Below are 21360 nucleotides of genomic sequence, written 5' to 3' on the forward strand. Positions count from 1 at the left end.
ACTCATCCTCTATTCCTCCCCAGTAGCATTTTGACCATCTTCCGACCTGGGGGTCTCATCTTCTGATGGTATACCGACATATCTCTGGTTGTACTGATCCATTTAGTTTTCACGGCAAGAATACTGGGGTGGGTTGCCATTACCTTCCCCAGGGATCGCATTTAGTCTGACCTCTCTGTCATGACTTTCCCGTCTTGGGTGGCCCTTCACGGTTTAGCTCATGGCATCATTGAGGTGCTCAAGCTCCAGCACCACGACAAGCTAATGATCCTTTGCTGAAGTTTATCCTGTACAAACCTAAAATAGTAGAATATCAAGATTCCAAGGATGAGTCTTTCTGATCAAATCTTAAGAAGACGCTTATCAAATTGGGAACATCATTACATAACTCTTGCTATTCTTCTAGGAAAGACTGAAATCACTGACTTATATTGTAAAAAGCTCACTTTTTTCTATCATCTAATTACTTTCTTAATCATCAAAACCACAAGTCATAAGTGCATTTTTTTTCTGTTTCATGCAAAAAGTCTATAAAGGGTTTCCAGTCAGCCATAAATGTAGATATTGTCTTATCTCTGATCAAGGAAGTTAATTTAGCCATCTCTGCAAATTCCATCATCTTTACCGACCATTCCTCCATTATGGGTAGTATCAAACCTTTCCACTTTTGGGTATACAACAGTCTTGTTGCAGTTGTCATATATAAAAACAATGATCTATGACTTTTTTCTAGTTGCTTGTCCATTAATCCCAAAAGAAAAGTTTCTAGATTCAGTTGTACTTTATCTTTAAAATCTTCTGAATTAATGGATGTATTTGTATCCTATTTTTTTTTTCACATCTCCACCAAACATGATAAAATATCCCTTCATGTTGTTCACATTTCCAGCAAAGATTCAGAGGGCTTTTATACATTCTAGACAATTTTTCTGGTAACAGATACCAATGATACATCATTTTATAAAAATTCTCTTTAAAGCTAAAACATAATTTAAATTTCAAAACTTTCAACCACATATTTTCCCATTGATCCATTTGTATATTATAGCCAGGGAAAGTTCTTATGGTTTGCCTTTAATATGTTTTGAAAGGGATGGCATGATATATTTATCACCTTAAAGATACAGTAAACACTCCAACATGATGTGGTTGGTCTGTTTGGGCTTAGTTGCTATGTGAGTTCACTATTCTGCTTTGTAAACCAATGTTTACTGCTTAGCATGATTTGCAAATCCAACCAATTTTGATTTGTTCAATAAATTATGGTTAAACCATGTCTCAGAGTGACATATGAAGTAAGACTATATTAATAACCAGAAAAGGGAGCATGAATGTGAAGAAAATTAACTGTTTAAACCTGGAGACCAGGCAATGTGGATCTATCCACTAAAGTCTGAATCAGAGAATGGAATGATTGGAAGAATGCTTGGAGATCTTTGGGTTCAACCCCCTGCCCAGTTCAAGAATCAGCTGCTACAGCAATCCTGACAAATGGCCATCCAGCCTCAGTTTAGAAATCTATAGCGAAGGAGATTTTACCACTTATGGGGCACCCTGTTACTTGTGGAATGATGGCCAACTGAAATATATTTCCATGTAATATGAACCCATTGTTTCCTATCCTGTCTTCTGGAGCAACTCTGAACAACTGTGCTCCAGAACTGTGCAAATACATGAAAGCAACTACCATGTCAGAATTAAATCAAATCTTTTTATGATTAAAACTTATCCAGTATTTTTTTAAAATTCATAGCTCATAGATGTGTTTTCTCTTCCAGTTGAATAAATACTGAATATGTACAGCCTGTGTATATAAAACCTGTGACTTAACAGGTTTCTCTTCCCTGTTATCCTACCAATCAATCATTTATTGCAGTCTTAGACCAGCACAAAGATGATGCCCTGTGAAAATATACATAATCTATCTTAAAATGATAACAATCTAGAATAAAATAAAATTAAAGGTTAAAATAAAGTTAAAATACATTTATAAAACTACCTAGCTAAACTCTATCAGTGCAATCTAAGGTGCAGACTATACTAGATGATAATATAGTCACTAAGATTATGTTAAATATAAAATGTAAAATGTAAGTATCTAAAATTACAACTATGTTAATATATAAAAATTTAATGAATTACTGTTACATAAGGTACGTTACAAAAATCAGCCCATCAGGGTCTGATGAATCTTCATTGCCGCTGCACAAAACCTGGCTACCTATGCTGTGACAAAAGGCTTTTCATCTATAAGCTGCATTTGATACTTACCTGGCAGGGAGATACCTTGATCCCTGTTATCCTAAAATAAATGTATTAGCTTTCAGAGTAAAGCAAGTGTTTCCTTTCTGCTGATTTTGGAGGATATTAACCCTCCCCATCACCGCAAATCAAGCTCTGGCATCATCAGGAACCTCTAACACTCCAGCCATTGTTGGCCAACAGTTAAGAGGATGTAGGCCAAAAGAACATAAATCTCCATAAAATATGCCCAAGGAATTTTATATCTATATACACAAACATAAATTATGATTAGGCTTTATTTAAATTCCAAAGAAATTAATTAATCCCATCCAAATATCCCAAATAAACATAAAATATAGTTCTTCAGTTAATTTGCATCCACTCTTGGATCACTTTAATTATCCCCATCAGTTACAATTAATTTGTGGTAGCTGTGCAGGGGTATGAAAAAATAAAATCTATAAAAAGGAATGCCTGTTGTCTTTTTTCTAGTACACTTTCTCACAATCTAAAAAAATGGCAAAAGCAGCATTTCAAAACATATACAAAACTCTGATCCAAGCCAAGTTGAATTAGGAAGCCCAATTAATTTCCCAATTTCTACCCAGCTCTTGATCCAAATTGAATCATTTCCTTATCAGTTAGTTTGTTAATCAGAACTGGTTCCTTAAATTCAATTCAGTTCATAATAAAATAACCTGTTATTACTGTGGAGAAGAAAGTACAAAATGTTTGGAAGATAGTGGGAAGAAATGAGAGCTAGAGACTGAGGAAAAGGACTTAGAACAGCAAGAAGATTGTGAAGAACTGTGTAGAAGGATCAGGCAGGTCAGGGAATAGGAAAAAGAAAGGTTGGAGCATGGACTGGATAGCACATAGGAAAAAAGGAAACCTAAGAAGAGAAGGCAAGTTGGTGCATATAATGCTCTCCTTCTACTTCACTTATACTTTTTGAAGATATCTTTCCATGCAGCACGTACTTGTGACATTTTTCCATTTACCCAATCCACATTCACATATAAGAATTTATATGCACAGCAGGCTATAAAGCCTTACACTTAGCACCAGATTTCCATGTACAATGTTACAAGAGAGAGAGAGAAAGATCAAGAGTAGCTATTCTCCTCTATGCATGGACAACTCAAGATTCATTTAGGTATCAGAAGGATATCTTGTTAACATTACATTGTCTCCTAGGAAGGCAGTAAAAATGCAATTCTTCATTTTCAATAGGCTCATCTTTTCCTGATTTTGAAAACTGCTACCAGCCTCACACAATTAGAATTAAAGAAGAAAATCTCAGGACAGCTGAGAAGGCACCAGCTTTGTTCTTTATTAGCCTTCGTACTCAGTAGAAAAAAATTAAGATGCAGGAAAAAGAAGGTGAGAGGAGGTAGGTAGTAATGTAACTGAGAAATTCACAACTCCTTATCAAACTGCTTTGTTCTGGTATGTTTCAATTCTGTGATGTATTGTTCTAGGCCAGCTATATAGGGGCAATATTACCATGCTTAGATGGGTTGGATTCTGCATTTTTATTTTCCCAGCACAGTTGTCAATAAAGGCTTCCAAGTCCAAACTGAAGGATGTTGTCTCTGTCTCTAAGATCCTGGGAGAAATATTTTCCCCGACTATTGACAAATGAAAGACATTTTTTCCTTAACTGCCATACTGGGAGAGGGATTTTAGTAGTATACTGGGAATGAAAAATTAATCCTTCTTTTCACAAGCATGTCTTCTCCCTAAAAATTAACCCAACATAGTAATTAGACTTATTAAAATCAGTTGGCAGCAATGAAAGCCACAGAACTATAATACAACAATATAACTTAGAGGGAAAAAATATTGTTGATGAAATGTATCCAGGACTCTGGAAGAATCTTTCCCAACCGGTACCTCCAGATGTTTCAACAAAAATTCCCAACCAAATTGAACTAATTTATAGCATTTTAAAACCAGCATATATGGTAAACATATGGTAAGTACCAAATAGGAAAAGATTGTTCTGGAAAATACATTTGGGATTTTGGCATCAGTACCCAAAGCCTAGGTATGTTATAACAAAAAGATGTTCCTCAATTGGAATTAAATATAGATACATGTGAATCACTGCCTGAGATACCACTGAAAAAAGGGAGGGAAGCTATATCCTGATCATGAAAAGATCAAAGGTAAAGGTAAAGGTTTCCCTTGACATTAAGTCCAGTCGTGTCCGACTCTAGGGGCGGTGCTCATCTCTGTTTCAAAGCCGAAGAGCCGGCATTTGTCCGTAGACACTTCCGTGGTCACGTGGCTGGCATGACTACACAGAACACCGTTACCTGCCTGCCGAAGCGGTACCTATTAATCTACTCACATTTGCATATTTTCGAACTGCTAGGTTGGCAGAAGCTGGGACTAGCAACGGGAGCTCACCCCGTCACGCGGATTCGAACTGCCAACCTTCTGATCGGCAAGCTCAGCAGCTCAGCGGTTTAAGCCGCAGCGCCACCGTGTCCCCTGAAAAGATCAAACTAGCTAGGTAAATGATAGAATAAGAATGAGGGCTGTGAAGTATTACAATCTTCATAATTATATTAGAGATTTCTTAAAGAAACTGCCTGAAAATTGTTCTGCAAATGTTTTTAGTAAACAAAGCATTAAAAAAAATTTCAGCAACAACATCTGATTTTAAATCCCCAAAGGAAAATAAATCAAAGGCAAATGTTATAAAAACACCCTTAGCATTTGGTGGCTAGGGTCTTCAACAGCAGTCATTAATGATAGTAGTAGCTCTAAGAACACACAGACTTCTGTAAACAAGTCATACTCCGTCTGTCTGTAAACTGACAGGAACAGTGCAAAATTACATTCATTTTTCAGACAGCCTGATCCTAACTCAATTGGGGAATTAATTATACATGAATCCACAGTTACAAGATCTTAGAGGCAAGAAACTAAATGATTTAATCACAGCATGCTGCTGCCGCCATGTCTCTAGTGGTAAAAAGGTAAATATTCCTTTGCAATAAAAAAATAAAAGATGCATCCAAGTTGTACTCAATTCTTGGTGGCTTTTTTTTTGACAGCATTTGAGAAGTAACTTGGTATAATCTTGTGATTTTTTTTTTAACTTCCCACTCTAGCCATCAGCCCTGGAATTCTCAGGTGTTCCCCCATCCAAATCCTAACTAGGGTTTACCCTACTCAGATTCTAAATCAGATAAGCCAAATTATTTATGCCCTTTTGGGGATTTAGCACAGAAATAAAAAATTAACTAGATTTAAAAATATACACCAGGAGACTTAAACCAAAATGTCCATTCTTCATTCCAAGCAGATCCAGGGAGGCTGAGCAACATGATTCAGTAGCACTGAAATCCTGCCTAACAGATGCAACTGTCTTTTCCAAAGCTACTTTCCCACCACAGCAAAACTGACGAAAATGAACTGTCTATTGCATATGGAAGCTAAGTAAACAAGTAACCCTTTAAGTAGTTTAAAACTAATACTTAATTGCATTAATTGTATTCCTTAAGAGACATACTGGAGCATCTATTGGAGGGAATGGTTGCACCAGTCCCTGCAGTCAAGAATAAATGTTTCAGGCTTTCTGACCTTCTAAAACCAGTATCAATATGTTCATAATGATTACAACAACCTTGCACCCATTTACCTATTCATTCACCTACTTTACTTAGCTCATTTTTTTGAGCTGAGGGCCTGGCCTATTAGCCTATTAACAAACCATTAGGGGGTTTTGTAAGCCATTAATTAGCTTCAGCCAGAGCTATTCTATTTTAATCACTCTGCTGATGCTTTTGCTTGTCAGAATCAGCGGTTAGCTAACATTTGCTTTAGCACCTGCTAGTAGGAACTAAAGACGTAGACCACAAACACCTCATATGCAAGAAGTGTCAGAGTAGCCGGCAGGTTTTGGCTTTGTAAGAACTTTTTACTGGAAGGTAAGGTTACTTGGCATTTAGCTTAGCTGTGGTCAAGAATGTCTGGGCAAAGGTCTGGAGGTGAAACAAAGTTTATCATTAGCATGTTAGAAAACACCCAGAGGCGGAGAGCATAGTTAATTAAGTGTACCCCCAATACTTATTACTGGATATTAATCTAAACTGCGCATGTCTTCAATAAATCAGGAACAAGCGATGTAAACTCAGGAAATTATGACATGTATTTGTGATTTTATGGTATAAAAGAGCATGCTGAATTTCAGCAGAAGCGCTTGATTTGTACTTGTGGTACACCAAGTGTACCTCTTTGCTCTGCACAGAAATAAAATGTTTGAATTCCACTTTCCTCGACTCTGTGCAATTCATTGGCTCATCGCACCAGATGAATGAACCCAGCATTGGGCTGGGCCAACACCCCCATGAATTCACTACTACGTACCTAAAATAGATGTGATTACTCCTTTCTGTGCGAGAAGTTTTCAAGGCTAAAATTTGTGGAAAGGATTTCTTAGTGTCCCCAAATCCACATTTTAATTACATGTGTTCAAGATGTAAACCATTTATTTCTGCTAGGATATATTACACAGTCAAAATAAAGATTTCAAAGAATGCTTTTTTTAAAATTAATTTGAGTTGCTGTGATAGACCTTTGTCCAAAAAAGAATTAAAATAAAATTGAAAAGAAGTTTTCATATATTACTTAATATAGGAGCACATTCATGAAACATTTACTGCAGTATAAATAGCATTATATTATTGGGAAAATAAATAATGGGCAAGTGGTCTGGGTAGAATCCAAGAAGCTGATGTTATTACTGGGATGTATGCAGGTTGTGGTCAAAAACATCAAGATGGCAGCCATAATGGTGCAACACACATAGAAAACTGGCAATTGCCATATTGACTTTTTTCACCATACCCTACAGACACAGTGTCCTGGAGTATACATGAGAATGTGAGCAGCAAAAAATGGAAATATTATCTTTGAGCAGTTACTTATTATTTATTTATTAAACAAATTTATATGGCTGCCCAACACACACCAAGTCTGGGCGGCTTACAGAATTAAAATCCATAAAACAAAACACACACCCCATGGTGGCAACAAACATGCTCAAATTAATCATTTGATTGGCTCCGTAGTGACCTGGGGTCCCCAGGCCCACTGACAAAACCACGTCTACTTAAATAGCCTATACCTTTGCTCAGCATTCTCAGGTTAAAATACTGAAGCCTCTTAACTTCCATGATAAAAAAAAGTATCAAGGGATTTGTGTAGCTCAAATATAATTCTTAAATAACCCTTTGTTTTATAAACTTTTTAAGGTCAAAACTACAGTTTTTACATGTTTTCTGCCTCAAAATTGCAGAAATTATGTTCCTGATTTTTGGTGCCCAAACTAGCTCTTTAGAGATCCAAACAAACAAACATGAAGATTAGAGAATTGTATATGATTCCAGGATCTCTGTTTGGTTACTCATAGGACATAATTTAACGCTTTGGGAATAAGCTTCTTTGAAGCTTGGGCCATATATAACCCTTCTCACAAGTCATGGTTGTGAGAAGATAGGAAACATATGTTTTCTAGTTTAATCAACTTGCATTGCCAAATTAATCAGTTTGTGAGGCCCAAGTGGGATTCGTTTAAATTAAGGTTTATTAATGCAAGTCAGAATTGCTTCTTTTAATTTATTATAGTTGAGTTAACCATAATTCACAGTTAACAAAAAGTGAATACTTCCTATTTTCTTCTGCTTTACTTTTGTTTTAGAATAGTTATAACTTGTGATCACTGAAACACTAGAACACGGTTCACTTACTTCTCAAGGTATTTCACCAACTCTGTAGTGTTCTCTGTTGACATTTTTATTTGCAGTATTATCTGTAAAAAAGGAAACTTTTTTTCATATTCATTAATCTAACCATTTGCAGCCCATTAATGTAGTAAAATGTCACATTATTAAATGGCTTGCAGAAAATTTAAAACAGATAATGAAAATTAATCACCTTTAATTCTGTTTATGTAGAACACAATCAGTGTTAGCAGGTAAGAGGATAACTTGAATTCATCTAATCAGGTCTGAGCCAACAAATCCAGACTATTCATCTTAATGCACAGTAATATGTTTGTAATTACTTTGTTCACATTCATCTTAAAATTCAACTAATTTGAAAGGAAAGGAAACTACAATTCTCTCTTTCCACCTAACATCACAACTGTTTTTTTAGAATTTTTATCCTGCCTTTATTATTTTTATAAATAACTCAACATACCTAATACTTCTATTTTCCTGTTTTCCGCACAACAACTCTGTGAGGTTAGTGGGGCTGAGAGAGCGCGATTGGCCCAAAGTCATGCAGCCATCTTTCATGCCTAAGGCAGGACTAGAACTCACAGTCTCCTGGTTCTCCATGGTGGGAAAGAAATTTATTACATGGTATTGCATGATGACACTCATATGACATGACTTACAATGCAGAGTACAGACCAGGAAAAGGCAGTTCTACAAGACCAATATATGAAGATCTTTCATGTGAAGTAAACTTTCATCCCTCCTAAATGTGCTCTTCACCATGAATTAGCTCCAAGAAATGCAAGTGAGGCCTGATCTGAGCACAGAAAATTATCTAGTTCTCAGATTTAAACAAGGTTCTTAAGACCAGCCACCTGATTTCTTAGTTTTCTGTCAGAGCCCTTTGTTTTAATTGGCAGAGTGTATAAGAATGTATTCTATTCCACCCAAATGGTGAAATTGAACTGCTAGGATAACCAAATAACCTTTTTTTTAAATATTTAGTTTAGCCATTTTAGGGAATATAAGAGAAAAGAATCTCTGATAAAACAAAATTCCTATATTATGGAACTTCAACACTGATAAGCATCTATAAAAAATCAACCTATGTCTTATTTGGCTGTTGAACAGCTTGGCTGAAAATATCTGGTAAATAAATATCTTCAGGAATTTTTCTTTTGGTGTTCCTAATGCAGTGGGAGCAAATTTAAATGAGTGGAATTAGCAGTGGGATAGCACCTTTCATCAAAGTACAAGGCATCCCATCTGGTACACACATTTCTCTCCTTTAAGACAAGAGAATGGCCAATGGGCTTAGATGGAATTTTTATGGTGGGGAGTTGTCGCTTACCATCTATGGCTTGAGGCACGGTCTAATGATAGGGCTTGCCCTGATAGTTGTTCATTGACACTGGATGTGCTCCGTAGGCAGAAGTTTGAAGTTACTACTGTAATTTATACTATCTCTGCAGAAACAGGTAGAATGTGATGAGCAAGATTTCCACCTAAGACTCTGAACTTGCACCAAAGGCTATATGAAGTCTGTGAGAATAGTAATAATAAGATAAAGAAATTGAAGGCACAAGATAAGGAGAAGAAAAAGAAACATAGCTAAAGCTAGTTTATACCAACATCATTCACTATACCTTTCCAGACCTTTCTATCCTTGTTAACCATCCTTGCTTCTGTTACCTTTTCTTGGGTGCCTGAGTTTCTAGACAACACTTCTACCATCTATATACTGTATACTTCTTCATATCTTGTTTTTGATTCTTTTAATTGCTTATCTCGTTCAGTTCCATTGACCTACAATTTCCTCAATCCTCCCCTTATTTTTGACCAATTTACTCTTCCTTTATATTCCCGTTTTGTGATTTGATCCTTGTTCATTCTCTCTATATGACAAATCACCTCTATATACTTCTTTCATATTGGTCACTCACTTTTGTATTCAATCCACATTCACTCAGCAGACATTTGACCCTATCTCTTCTTGTCTTGTAACACAAACACACACACACTTCATAGGTGCCCCAGTCACACTACATCAACTTTTATGCATCCCTTGATGTAGCCAACTCTAATTTTCCCTTTTTTCCAGCAAATATTCCTTTATCACCTCAGACCACATACTACACACTACCTTTTTTACCAACATTTTCCTATCTTAGAAATTATTCATTTATTTTCCTATATTTAATCAACTTTCTGCCAAGTTAGTGACATTTACCTACCTGTTCTAGTTTTTCACCATTAATGTATAACTTGTAATTGTTCATACCATTTACTGTATTATTAATAATTCCATTAGCAATAATATAGTATGACCAATGTATCAGAAACTTAAAAATATTTTTCTCAGCTGCTCTTTTGTGTTATATATCATATTATTTATTTGTTTGTTGGCTGGTTTATTTCTATTAGATTATATGGCACCCATCTCAAATACATGATTCTGAGTGGCTGCCAATGTTAAAAATAATAAAATCACATACATGATTATGATTAGTAGTGATTCATTATTGGTTGTGATGTCATATAAAGAAATACTAATAACAGAAACATCAAATTAATTCATCTCATGGGAAAAACTTGTAAGTAGCAGAATTCTAAAATGCAGTAAACAGCATGAGGTAACTTGACCATTTTACCTCAGACTAAAGAGAGCCAAATCTATTAGTCCAACAACTCCTGCAAGCTTGGCTGTTATCCAATTCTGAAAGATGTTTAAAACTGGCATCGTTGTTTCCTCGGTGATGTTATGAAGTCAACGTTCCATTTTTATGACTTGTGATGAAACTTGGGAACCTGTATTAGTAAAACATACTATTATACTGGTATTTAATTGTGTTTCTCCAGATGATACCATACTGTGACTCCCAGAAGGTATAACTGGCTTGTCCAGTTATAAGGAATGCAGGGAATTGAAGTCCAGAGTTACCTAAAGGGCAATATTTATTTATTGTTGTGCCTTTGAGTCAGTGTTGACTCCTGGCGACTGCCTGGACTCTGCAGTTTTCTTGACACGATTTTCAGAAGTGGTGGGGCTTGAATGAGAGTGACTGGCCCAAGATCACTTAGGCAGCTTTCATGCCTAAAAGAGGCCTAGAACTCACAGTCTCCTGGTTTCTAGGCCAGCCCCTTAAGCACTACACCGAACTGGCTATTATTATTATTAGAGTTCTATCCTGCCTTTTTTAATGTATATTTTGGTCAAAGTACCTAATACAACTATTTTCCCCACAACAACAACCCTGTGAGGTGGGTTGGACTGAGTGAGAACGACAGGCCGAAAGTCACCCAGCCAGCTTACATGCCTAAGGGAGGCCTACAACTCAGTCTCCTGCCTTCTAGGCCAGCACCTTCACCTGGCTCTCTTACATCTATTACTGATGTTTATCTCTTAATGTGGCTTCTTTTAACATCCTTATTCGCATTTTCAGCATTGGAAATTGCTTGTTTGTGTTGAAGGAGGGGAAACTAAGCTTTAGGTCTTTCCTTGTTTCCATCGAATTTATATTCTTGAAAGCTTATTGCAGAAACAAACTCTTAATTTAGTAGTGAACCAGGGTTGTAAGTTACCTTTGGGGCAGTCACCCTCTCTCAGTCCTAGACTGGAAAATTGAAAAACATCTTCCTACCAATCTGCACTGAACCAGCATGGTAGCTTATGGTCCATAACTTCAGTAAAGAGGCCTTAATTCTGCAGTGGATTAAGACTGATGATAATACTAATGTATTATTTATGTTTGTAATACCATTGATGTGAACAATTATCAAAAAATTTACAAAGATGTTTTTTCAACAAGTTAGCCAAAGTATACTTACAGCCAAGTCTGCATTCAATATTTCATCAGCAGTCTTCTGTGAGAGGCATATCCAAATCCACTGAGAGGCTTGAAATTCCAGTTTCTTCGGATCACAGACCTGAGATAAAATAAATTGCCTTGTTCAGGTATTTACATAATTTTGAGAAAAACAATTAATGTACTGTAATTTTACACAATGAAACAAAATGGAAAAGCAGTTGAAACATAGTCAAATAAATAGAATTTAGTATCATGATTTTCTAATAGCCTTTCATCAAATACAGCATAGCTTTGGCCTTCAGTAGTCGATTTCAGTTACAGCCTCTTCTGCAGATTACTGTAGTATTTCAAAGCCTCTGAGGGCATCCCATATCAGCAATTCCATTAGAATCATGAACTGAGATTTTATTTTGATTTTAATGCTGTTTTTCGCTTTGTAAAAAGCTGTAAATCACTCACATTAATACTCCCAGTCCCAGAAAAGCCTAAATCAAAGCTGGAAAAAATATCTTTATATATCACCTGAGTCCAAGGTGAATGTCTATTCTAGTATTTGTTCTTCTGGCTTGCCAGGAAGCTGCTAAAAATGTTAAGAGAAAAATGACCAATACCTGTTGGAACACTTGGCAGAGGAGCTACCATACTTCGTTCTCGGTGAAATTCAGGAAAGAAAAGCTCTGTATGATTGGTTTTTCCATTTATCATGAAAGGCAGCAGATAGATTCCACAGCACCCAGCACTGTTACTAAGCTCCTTTTGTTTATTTTTGTCTCTAGGCAACCAGAATACCTACTTTCAGTCCCGGAAGTGAGCAGGAAAGCTAAGACCTCCTACCAAAGTATATTTGTTTTTAATTATGTGCTCTGCATTTTGCTATGCTGGAGCTGGCATACACCCTTCTGTAAGAAAACCCAGCTGATTTTATCTAGATATGATCCTTATTACATCACCTTAAATAATAGAGAAATGATTTAGTATTTTACCTTTTTAGAAAGGTCAAGTATGGCCATCCTGCTAAGCCATACTGCCAGGAACACCTTTTTTTTTTAATAACAGAAGCCTACACAGGTGGTTAGGTCTGTATTATTTTCCTAGTTAACTGTAATAATACAGTACCTTGTTGAAGTATAAGCTAGCAAGGGTGGTGCAAATTTGTGAATAGAATAGACTCCTTTAAACAAGTCATGATGATCACCTCTCCTTGTAATGGAGGGGGGTGCATTTATCTCCTGTGATTACAGCTGAAATTACACATTTATCTGGACAGGCTGGAAAAGATGTTTTGCCATTGCTCCTAGTAGCCCACTTAGGAAGTTCTAGTGACCCAGAAAAATTGACTATTCAGTATGCTGAGGATCGAACAGCTGCTGCTATTGCAACAGGCTTGGATGCAATAAAAACAAGACCACTTGTAGGTAGGAATCTAGCAAAAATAGAAACAATACCTGGGAATAGTACAGAAAATGCCTAGGGATAGATGATGAAATGGAGAAGGAAAAAAAGGACCTTAAACAAGTTCTCATTACTTGTCTCTTTTTCAGTTGAATGTTTTGAGTTGCAGCAGTAGCCTTATCTATCACTTACAGGAATAGTCAGTTGTGAGAATCTTAGTGCTATCTTTATTCATTATCAGACATCTCACCATTATCAGGTTTCTAAAGAGAAGCATACAATATGTTGTCTTGATGCAGTTAGAATACAAATGCCCACTCAAGTACTATTCTTTGCCTAATGCAGAAGAATCTTGAAAAAATTGCTGGGCTAGCACTGTGAAAATTGCTGTCCTAGTTACTCTCAGCAATTAAAATGGCATAGATGGAGGGGGGGGAAAAGAATGTGGCAGTGGCACAAAGTAGAATATTATGCTGCCAAGAGCAGAATGCAATAAAAAGGCAGCCGTGACATCATCAAAACAGTGAAATAGGAGAGTGGTGGTGATAGGATCTATAAAAAATTTTGAATTTTGTAGGATAGGTCTCACCCCTTTTGAGGGGATGGAATGCATCAGCACCTCTAATTGTTCCAATTGCTGGGGCAGTTCAATTCCTACTTGACCAGAGGAATGAAGGCAGAAAGAGCTGATAGGGCAGTAGGGCACTGAAAAGTAGAGCCTATAGGCTTTGGAAGTTCTGAATGGGTCCTAGTGCAGTTAGCACAGTGTGAAAGAATGTAGATCTGGCCTTGGGGCAGAGGAAGGTAGTAATGAAATGTTAAGGAAGGAGAAATGACAACTCAGTCCTAAGAAAGTTGAAAGCATGAGAAACTCAAAATAATTCTGCCTTGATTTTGTTTGGTATAATGGGGAAGGAACAGGCTTTCAGTGTTCTGTTATCCTATCCTACAACAATAAAGAATATTCATGGAACCTTGCTGCTTCTGTTTCTTGACCTTGCCTATCTTGAAGGACTGACAGAGGGAGATGAGAGAGTATGATCCTTGACAAGACCACAAGCAAAAAGCATGGGACCAGACACAGTGCTGTTGTGCCCACATCCAAGGCTCAGAAACAAGTCCAAGGAATCCATTACCACATAATGGGAAAAAGATTTAACTGTAGGGCTATTATTAACAGAGGGCTTGATTGATTTTGCAGTGGCTGATCTCCTTTGTTGTTGGGGCACCTTACATCTGCAATAAAAGCAACGGTATGTAGCTAAACCTTATCTTTGACTCTTCTATTTCTTCCTGAATGCTGGCTGTGTTTCTGGAGAGAGATTTACTGCTGTAACCTTGGTGAAACTTTGAAAACAAAGTTGGGGCAGTTCCAATAATCAGTGATTGTATGGGATGTTGGTTCCAGTGTTTGGCAGCATCAGCTGCCCTTGGCTGAGCTCAAAAAGGGTCCAGTCTGATTCATACTTGGATGGGAGACCAAAGGAATTCAAAGAAGATACTGGAAGAAAACAGTGACAATTTTCTGTTTTGTTGCCAAGAAAATTTCATGGCCATGCCCATGTAGTCACTAGGAGCTCAGCTTGAGAGAGACTTAGGTTACTTTTATGGTATGCTGAGAGTGGGGACCACATAATTACAGAGTTCAGATTTGAACCATTCTGTGAATCTAATTAGACTATCAAGGTTGGTCACACTTCATCTGAGTTCAACTCTTTTTTGCCAACTGCAAAATCTGGACAGGTGCTGTTTTCTGTTCTTTAGACAGGCATATATCTACCTATATACCAGAAACTACTGTTCATATTTTTACAGATCTCAAGATGACAACATTAAAAATGCACCTTTGCAATGAGGAATGTTTTGGACAGATGGATTTTTGTGCATCATGTACCTAATTAAAGTCACCAGAGGCTTGGTTTGGGCTTAAGAGAGCCACACATTGTTCTCCTTGAACCTAATGCTTTGAAATCTAATATGATATATTTAGTCCTGAAGCAAACAGATGGGATGTTCAGATTGGATTTTGGTACTTTGAAACCCCACAAGATTAAAATGGTAGTGTTTTTTTCTTCCTGATGTGAATGAATGAATGAATTCTAATGAAATTATAGATGGTCTTTTTATGAGTGTGTAATAATATACGTTTTCTGGGGTAAGTTTTTCTACTTTCATTTTAGAATATCTTTTTCATTTTTTTAATAAGCTGCTTTTTGGATTGTTTCAGTGTTCTACTTATTTCTAAAATCTGTGAGAACACACTACAATATGATCAACACTGTCTGTATATTTCCCCTTTCACTTTCCAGCTAAAACCTATTTTGCAACCAAGAGAAGGAATCTGGAGAGAAAAACCAAATAAATGCTTTGTCTGTTCATTATCCTTTGCACACAGCAAAATCAAGTCCTGATATTTTCCAAGTGAACTCTTTCTGAAAACAATAAAAATGGACTAGTTTAGCTTAGCAGCTGTTCATAAAATGTTCAAAATGGAGAGGATTTGTTTAGGGTTTTCATTTTCCTGTAAACAAAGAGGTAGTGTATTGGTTTGGTTTGTACCAATTATTTTCTTGTGTAAACCAACGTTTGCCTTTTTTATTTTATTACGCAGCGCCAGCAGCTGTCTTTATGTACATCCTTGTATTCTCTCTCTTGCTACTTTTCCCTATTGGGCATTTTAGAAGAAGGAGGAGGATAACTAAAATATGATATAAATAAAGTTTCTGGTTTGGAGTACTATGTTTTTATGAAGGCCACAGCAAGGTTAGATCACGTGTGATGATTTTAGCTATATGTGACTGATTTCAGTCATTTTAAACCACAGTGAAATTCACAAGAAATTAATAGCAACAAATGTGAAGGTAGCTAAATCTGTTATGGCTAATTGAATTATAGTGAGGGGTGAATAAATTCAAACTATACAGATGCAATAGTCTTATAAATGAACCAATTTCATAAAACAATCCAAAACAAGTCTTGTGATTCAGATGTAAGAAAAAAGGTGGGAAATAACCAGGCTGCCTCATTTATTATCTATACTTGGAGAAACATTGAAGTACATCATGCTAGATATCTAATTCTCCTAGGTTCTTGTCCCTCAACATTTCTTTTAAAGGTAATGCTAAGAGTCAGAGATAATTACAACTGCCTGTATCCTCTTTTTGTTGAGGCTTGGACAATTACACTGTCTCTCTCATACTTTTGAACACATTTAATCAGTCTTTCCACACACAATGGCTTCCAGATATACTGGATTACAACTTCCATCTTCACCAACGTGGTTGTAGTTGGCTGGGGATGAATGGAGTGGTACCCTCCCAAAGTGATAGACTATAAATTGGAGAAACTTAATCTGCACGGAATCACTGTGTGACTTCCTCCAGGTTTTCTGCTTAAGTGGATTGCAGCCCTTCTTTTTCAGTTTATCCTGGAGCTGGTATGTGCCATTATTTACAGAGGAAATAGTGTAATGTTTAATCTGGACAAAACACCTATGGCTTTTTTTTACTTAACACCTGTATTTAAAAATAAAGAATCAAACTGAACATTGTGTGTTAGGCTGTGAAAGTATACAAGCCAAATAAAATCTTTACAAACGTTTTCTATTAAAAAAATGAAAGGATGAATTCAACTCTTAGCAACTACATGGACATATCCAGGTTTCAATAATGTGGAAGTGGTTTCTAGTGTCTTCTTACAGGATACTTTTTTGACCACATATTAAATTAGCACTACATCATTCGGTCTGAACCATGTAACTCCATCAAGATAATGTAGCAATGTTTTGGGGTTTGAGAAAATTACAAACCTCCACAGCCTTCTCTGTTCCTTAGTGCCATTACCACCCCCTTTCCCCTTCATTCTTATGAATTTTGCATCTTGAAGTTCTCTTAAGCGCCTCTTTTTTTTAATGCTGCCTTTTCTAAACTCCACTTCTATTCCTAAGAGTCTCTTCTGTGCCTGTATGATTTCTCTTCAGATTTGTTATGTATGGCCATTTTTCCTCCTACACAATTGGCTTCCTTAATGCAAAAGCAGAAAAATTCAAATACCAGCCTAGAATACCAAACACAGAAGGAATTACCAATCACAGGTTTCAAGTACCAACTGTTTTGAGTGTGAATATACAGCCTAGCTATGGCTTTTCCAAGTACAGTTCTTTGGAAGTTCCCTAAATATGACCAGCTTCTTTTCTTTCCATATTAGCTCTTCTGCTGGTATATTTGCCAAACTGGTAAGCAGAAAAAGATAAATAGGTATGCAGTAAACTTTCAATATGCTATAATGAAAGAAGAATTGAAAGGGACACCATTAGTCTTCTAGCTGGTTCCTCTCATTGTGATTCCTAAGACGTCCTTTCACAGCCATTTCTCAAATATCCACAAAAGATTTCTACAAGTACATTAAGGCAACTTCATTCTTTAGAATATTTTTGCACCCAAAATTTAAGTTTCCTTTTTTGGATCCTAACTTTACCAGAGATTAGAAAATACTTGAGAACGTCAAAAGGGGGTGGGGGGTTCACACATGACACAAGCCAGAATTTTTTAAAATTGGTCTGTTGGGCAAGTTATACTGACCTGGACTGCAGTGACCTGGACTGCATAACATTTGATGACAGCCAGTGTGGTAAGGTGGTTAAATGACAACCACAGAGACTCACACTCACCCATAATGTCCTAACAGTCAGAATTCATGCTGAGACGAGGAGTAGGTCTCTAGTGTTTATTACTGCTACATAAGACAGAATCCTAACAAACTGAAGAAGCGTGGGAAAAACCCAGACAGATAAACCCCAAAAGTTAAGGCAGGTCTGATCTGTGTCTCTTTGAATGGCTGCTTAATTCCGCAGTACTACGCATGCGTTTTCCCCCCTGAATAGAGGCCCCTTCCTGCTCGCCATCAGTACTCATGACATCACCCTCCCCTCCAGATTCACATTCCATTTCAGCCCCCTCCCTTCCAGAGGTTTGATAAGAGTCTATGTCTCCTTCTAAACTCCCATGGGAACTGGGCAACGATGGAAAGTCTTCAAAGGAAAACTCCTCCAAGGATGAATCAGTGCTGCTCTCCAGGTCTGATAACTCTTCTGGCCCAGGTGGCTGCTGCTGGAAAATAGCTAGATAATTAGAAGAGTCGTCCCCCCTCCCCCCTGGGAAATGCAAGCCCAAGGTGGAGGGCTGCGGTTCCCCCCCCTCCTCTGTTACTGGTGTCAAGGCTTCAGGCGGGGGTGGAAACTGCAAACTTACGAACTCCTCTGCTTGGGATTCCTCTGCTTGCTCAGCCAAGTGAGGAATCTCTGGTAGAGTGCGAGGCTTGGGTTTGTGAGGGAAAAGCTGATGGAATCGATGAACCAGCACTGGTGCATGTACATCTCTGGCATTCTCCCATGTGCGTTCTTCCTCAGGGTACCCTTTCCAGTGTATGAAATATTGGATGCCCCTTCCCCTCCTCCTAGAGTCCAGAATTTCCTCGACTTTGTATTCTTCCTCCCCCTCCACAATTACCGGAGGGGGGGGTATTTGCGATTGCAAGGTACTTGGGGGAGGGTCTTTGGCTAGCAAGGCTCTGTGAAACACTGGATGGATTTTCACGGATGCTGGTAACTTTAAGCGATAAGTCACTGGATTTATCTGCTGTACCACAGTGAAAGGGCCCACAAACTTAGAGTCTAACTTCTTGGAGGGTCTGGTAGAGGTCAAAAACTTGGTAGAGAGCCACACTTTGTCTCCTACTGCAATCGCTGGCCCCTCTTGTCTGTGAACATCTGCAGCTCTCTTGTAAGCACTCTTTGCCCTGTTCAGCTGCTCCTTTAACAACAACTGTGCGGCTTGTTGCTCTTTAAGAAAATCAGCAGTGGCTGGAACAATTCCCTGCTGGGAGGAGGTGGGCAACACCCAAGGGTTAACCCCGTAGAGTGCTTGGAAAGGAGACATCTTGGCAGAGGACTGTACAGAATTATATGTAAATTCTGCCATGGGGAGTAGGGCTGGCCAATTGTCTTGCTGATAAGTGGTGTAACACCTGAGATACTGCTGTAACCATTGGCTAATTTTCTCAGCTTGCCCGTTACTAGCCGGATGATGCGATGATGATAGGTGGATCTGGACCCCTAATGACTGGAAAAGCGCCCTCCAGAACCTGGAAGTGAACTGAGGGCCTCTGTCACTCACCAAGTGATTTACCATGCCTCTATACCTAAAAACATGGTCCATGAACAACTGCGCTGTGGCTTGCGCAGATGGGAGTCCCTTGCATGGAATAAAATGCGCCATTTTAGTGAAAAGGTCCACCACCACAAGTATGGAAGTCAGCCCCTGAACCGAGGGTAAATCAGTGATGAAATCCATGGAGATTGTATCCCAAGGCTGACTGGGGGTGGGTAGGGGTTGCAAGAGTCCTGTGGGCTTCCCTAGGAGAGGCTTGGCTCATCTACAGGTATGACAAGAAGCCATGTAGCCCTTTATGTCTGCAGTCATCTTAGGCCACCAGTAGTCTCTCAGAGCTCTATGGAGAGTTTTGAAAACACCTCCGTGGCCTGCCGTTTGATGGTCATGGCAAAGTCCCAGTACTTCTTCCCTCAATGAGGGGGGAATGTATAATCGCCCGCTATGCCAGAGGATTCCTGCCTCCACATTGAATGGCGAGGCAGTGTCTTGCGGGCCCCTCTGGAGGTCATCCATCCTGGCCCTGGCATATGGGTCTTGTTGCTGCTGAGCTCTGACTTTTGTAAATAGGTCCTCTGCTTGTCTGCCTGCTGCTAAAATCTCTGTTTGGTTCCCCCTCACAGACTGATCAAAGTTGTGAGGTTGTAATATAGTAGCCTGTACCTCCTGGTGAGTAGCGGGGGTTGCCTGAATGGATCGAGACAGGGCATCTGCCAAACGGTTCTGTGCCCCGGGAACATAAGAAATAACAAAATTGAAACGGGAGAAAAACTGGCTCCATCTGATTTGGTGTGGGGTGAGGGAACTGGTGTTTTGTAGAAGCTGTAAATTCTTGTGATCGGTGCAAACTTTCACAGGAAAGGCTGCACCTTCTAGCCAGTGCCTCCACTCTTGGAATGCTGCTTTAATTGCTAGCAACTCCTTGTTAAAAACAACATAGTTTCTCTCTGCTGGTGAGAGCATGCGTGAAAAAAAGGCACAAGGAAGCAATGTATTCTCGGTTTTGTTTGTATATTGCAATAACACCGCCCCAATGGCAATATCGGAAGCATCTGAATACATTATGAATTGCTTCGTGGGATCAGGGTGTTTTAACAGCGGCTGGGATGCAAAGAGTTGCTTGAATTCTCAGAATGCTGCTTGCTCCCTCTTCCCCCAAATGAATTTTGATCCTTTCTTCAAAAGCTATGTGAGGGGTCTAGCCCTGTCACTAAAGTTTTTTATGAACAGCCTGTAAAAATTGCAGAACCCTAGGAACCTTTGTACATCTTTCACATTTTGGGGGGTTGCCAAGAGAGAATTGCCTGGACCTTAGAAGGATCCATGGATATGCCTTCTGTTGATACTTTATAGCCCAGGAAATGTAATTCAGTTAAATTGAAGGCACATTTCTCTAGCTTGGCGAACAGCATGTTCTCTCTCAGTCTTCATAAGACATTACGTACATGGGTTACATGAGTTGTAGCATCCTCAGAGAAAATTAATATGTCATCTAGATAAATGACCAGATACTTATCTAGTAAATCAGAGAAAATTTGATCCATAAATCGGGAAAAAATCCTGCATTAGACAAGCCAAAGGGCAAAACAAGGTACTCAAATTTACCAAACCTGGTGTCGAAGGCAGTCAGATATTCGTGCCCCTCTTTCATCCGGATCAGATTGTACGCATTCCTGAGATCCAACCTAGTAAAAATGTGTGCTTTCTGTAAGCGATCCAGCAGATCAGATATTATTGGCATGGGATAATTTTCTTTTTTTGTGAGTTTATTGAGGGAACTGAAATCGTGTACCACTCTCATGGGCGCCTCCTTTGCCGGTGCCAACGGGTCAGGCTTCTTTGGTACGAAGAAGGTAGGAGCAGACGCTGGGGAAGTAGATGGTCGGATGAAACCCTTTTGAAGATTAGAATCCAAGTAATCCTTTAAGGTGGCTAGTTCTTTGGGGGACATGGGATATTGTTTCCTTGCTGGAATCTTGGCTCCTGGTATCAACACAATGGTGCAATCAC

General features: G+C 38.4%; 1 protein-coding gene across 1 annotated transcript in view; it reads right to left on the reverse strand.

Moving 5' to 3' along the window:
* FAM81B (family with sequence similarity 81 member B) overlaps positions 1-8066 on the reverse strand; it is a 34052-nt gene extending 25986 nt beyond the window's left edge. Inside the window, exon 1 of the mRNA XM_063295413.1 lies at positions 8010-8066. Within this exon, the coding sequence (XP_063151483.1) occupies positions 8010-8053 (44 nt within the window). The 5' untranslated portion in view covers positions 8054-8066. The remainder of the gene's footprint in view (positions 1-8009) is intronic.
* Between the last annotated feature and the right edge of the window lie 13294 nt (positions 8067-21360).

Source organism: Candoia aspera, chromosome 2, assembly GCF_035149785.1.
Source record: "Candoia aspera isolate rCanAsp1 chromosome 2, rCanAsp1.hap2, whole genome shotgun sequence".
Taxonomy (NCBI): domain Eukaryota; kingdom Metazoa; phylum Chordata; class Lepidosauria; order Squamata; family Boidae; genus Candoia; species Candoia aspera.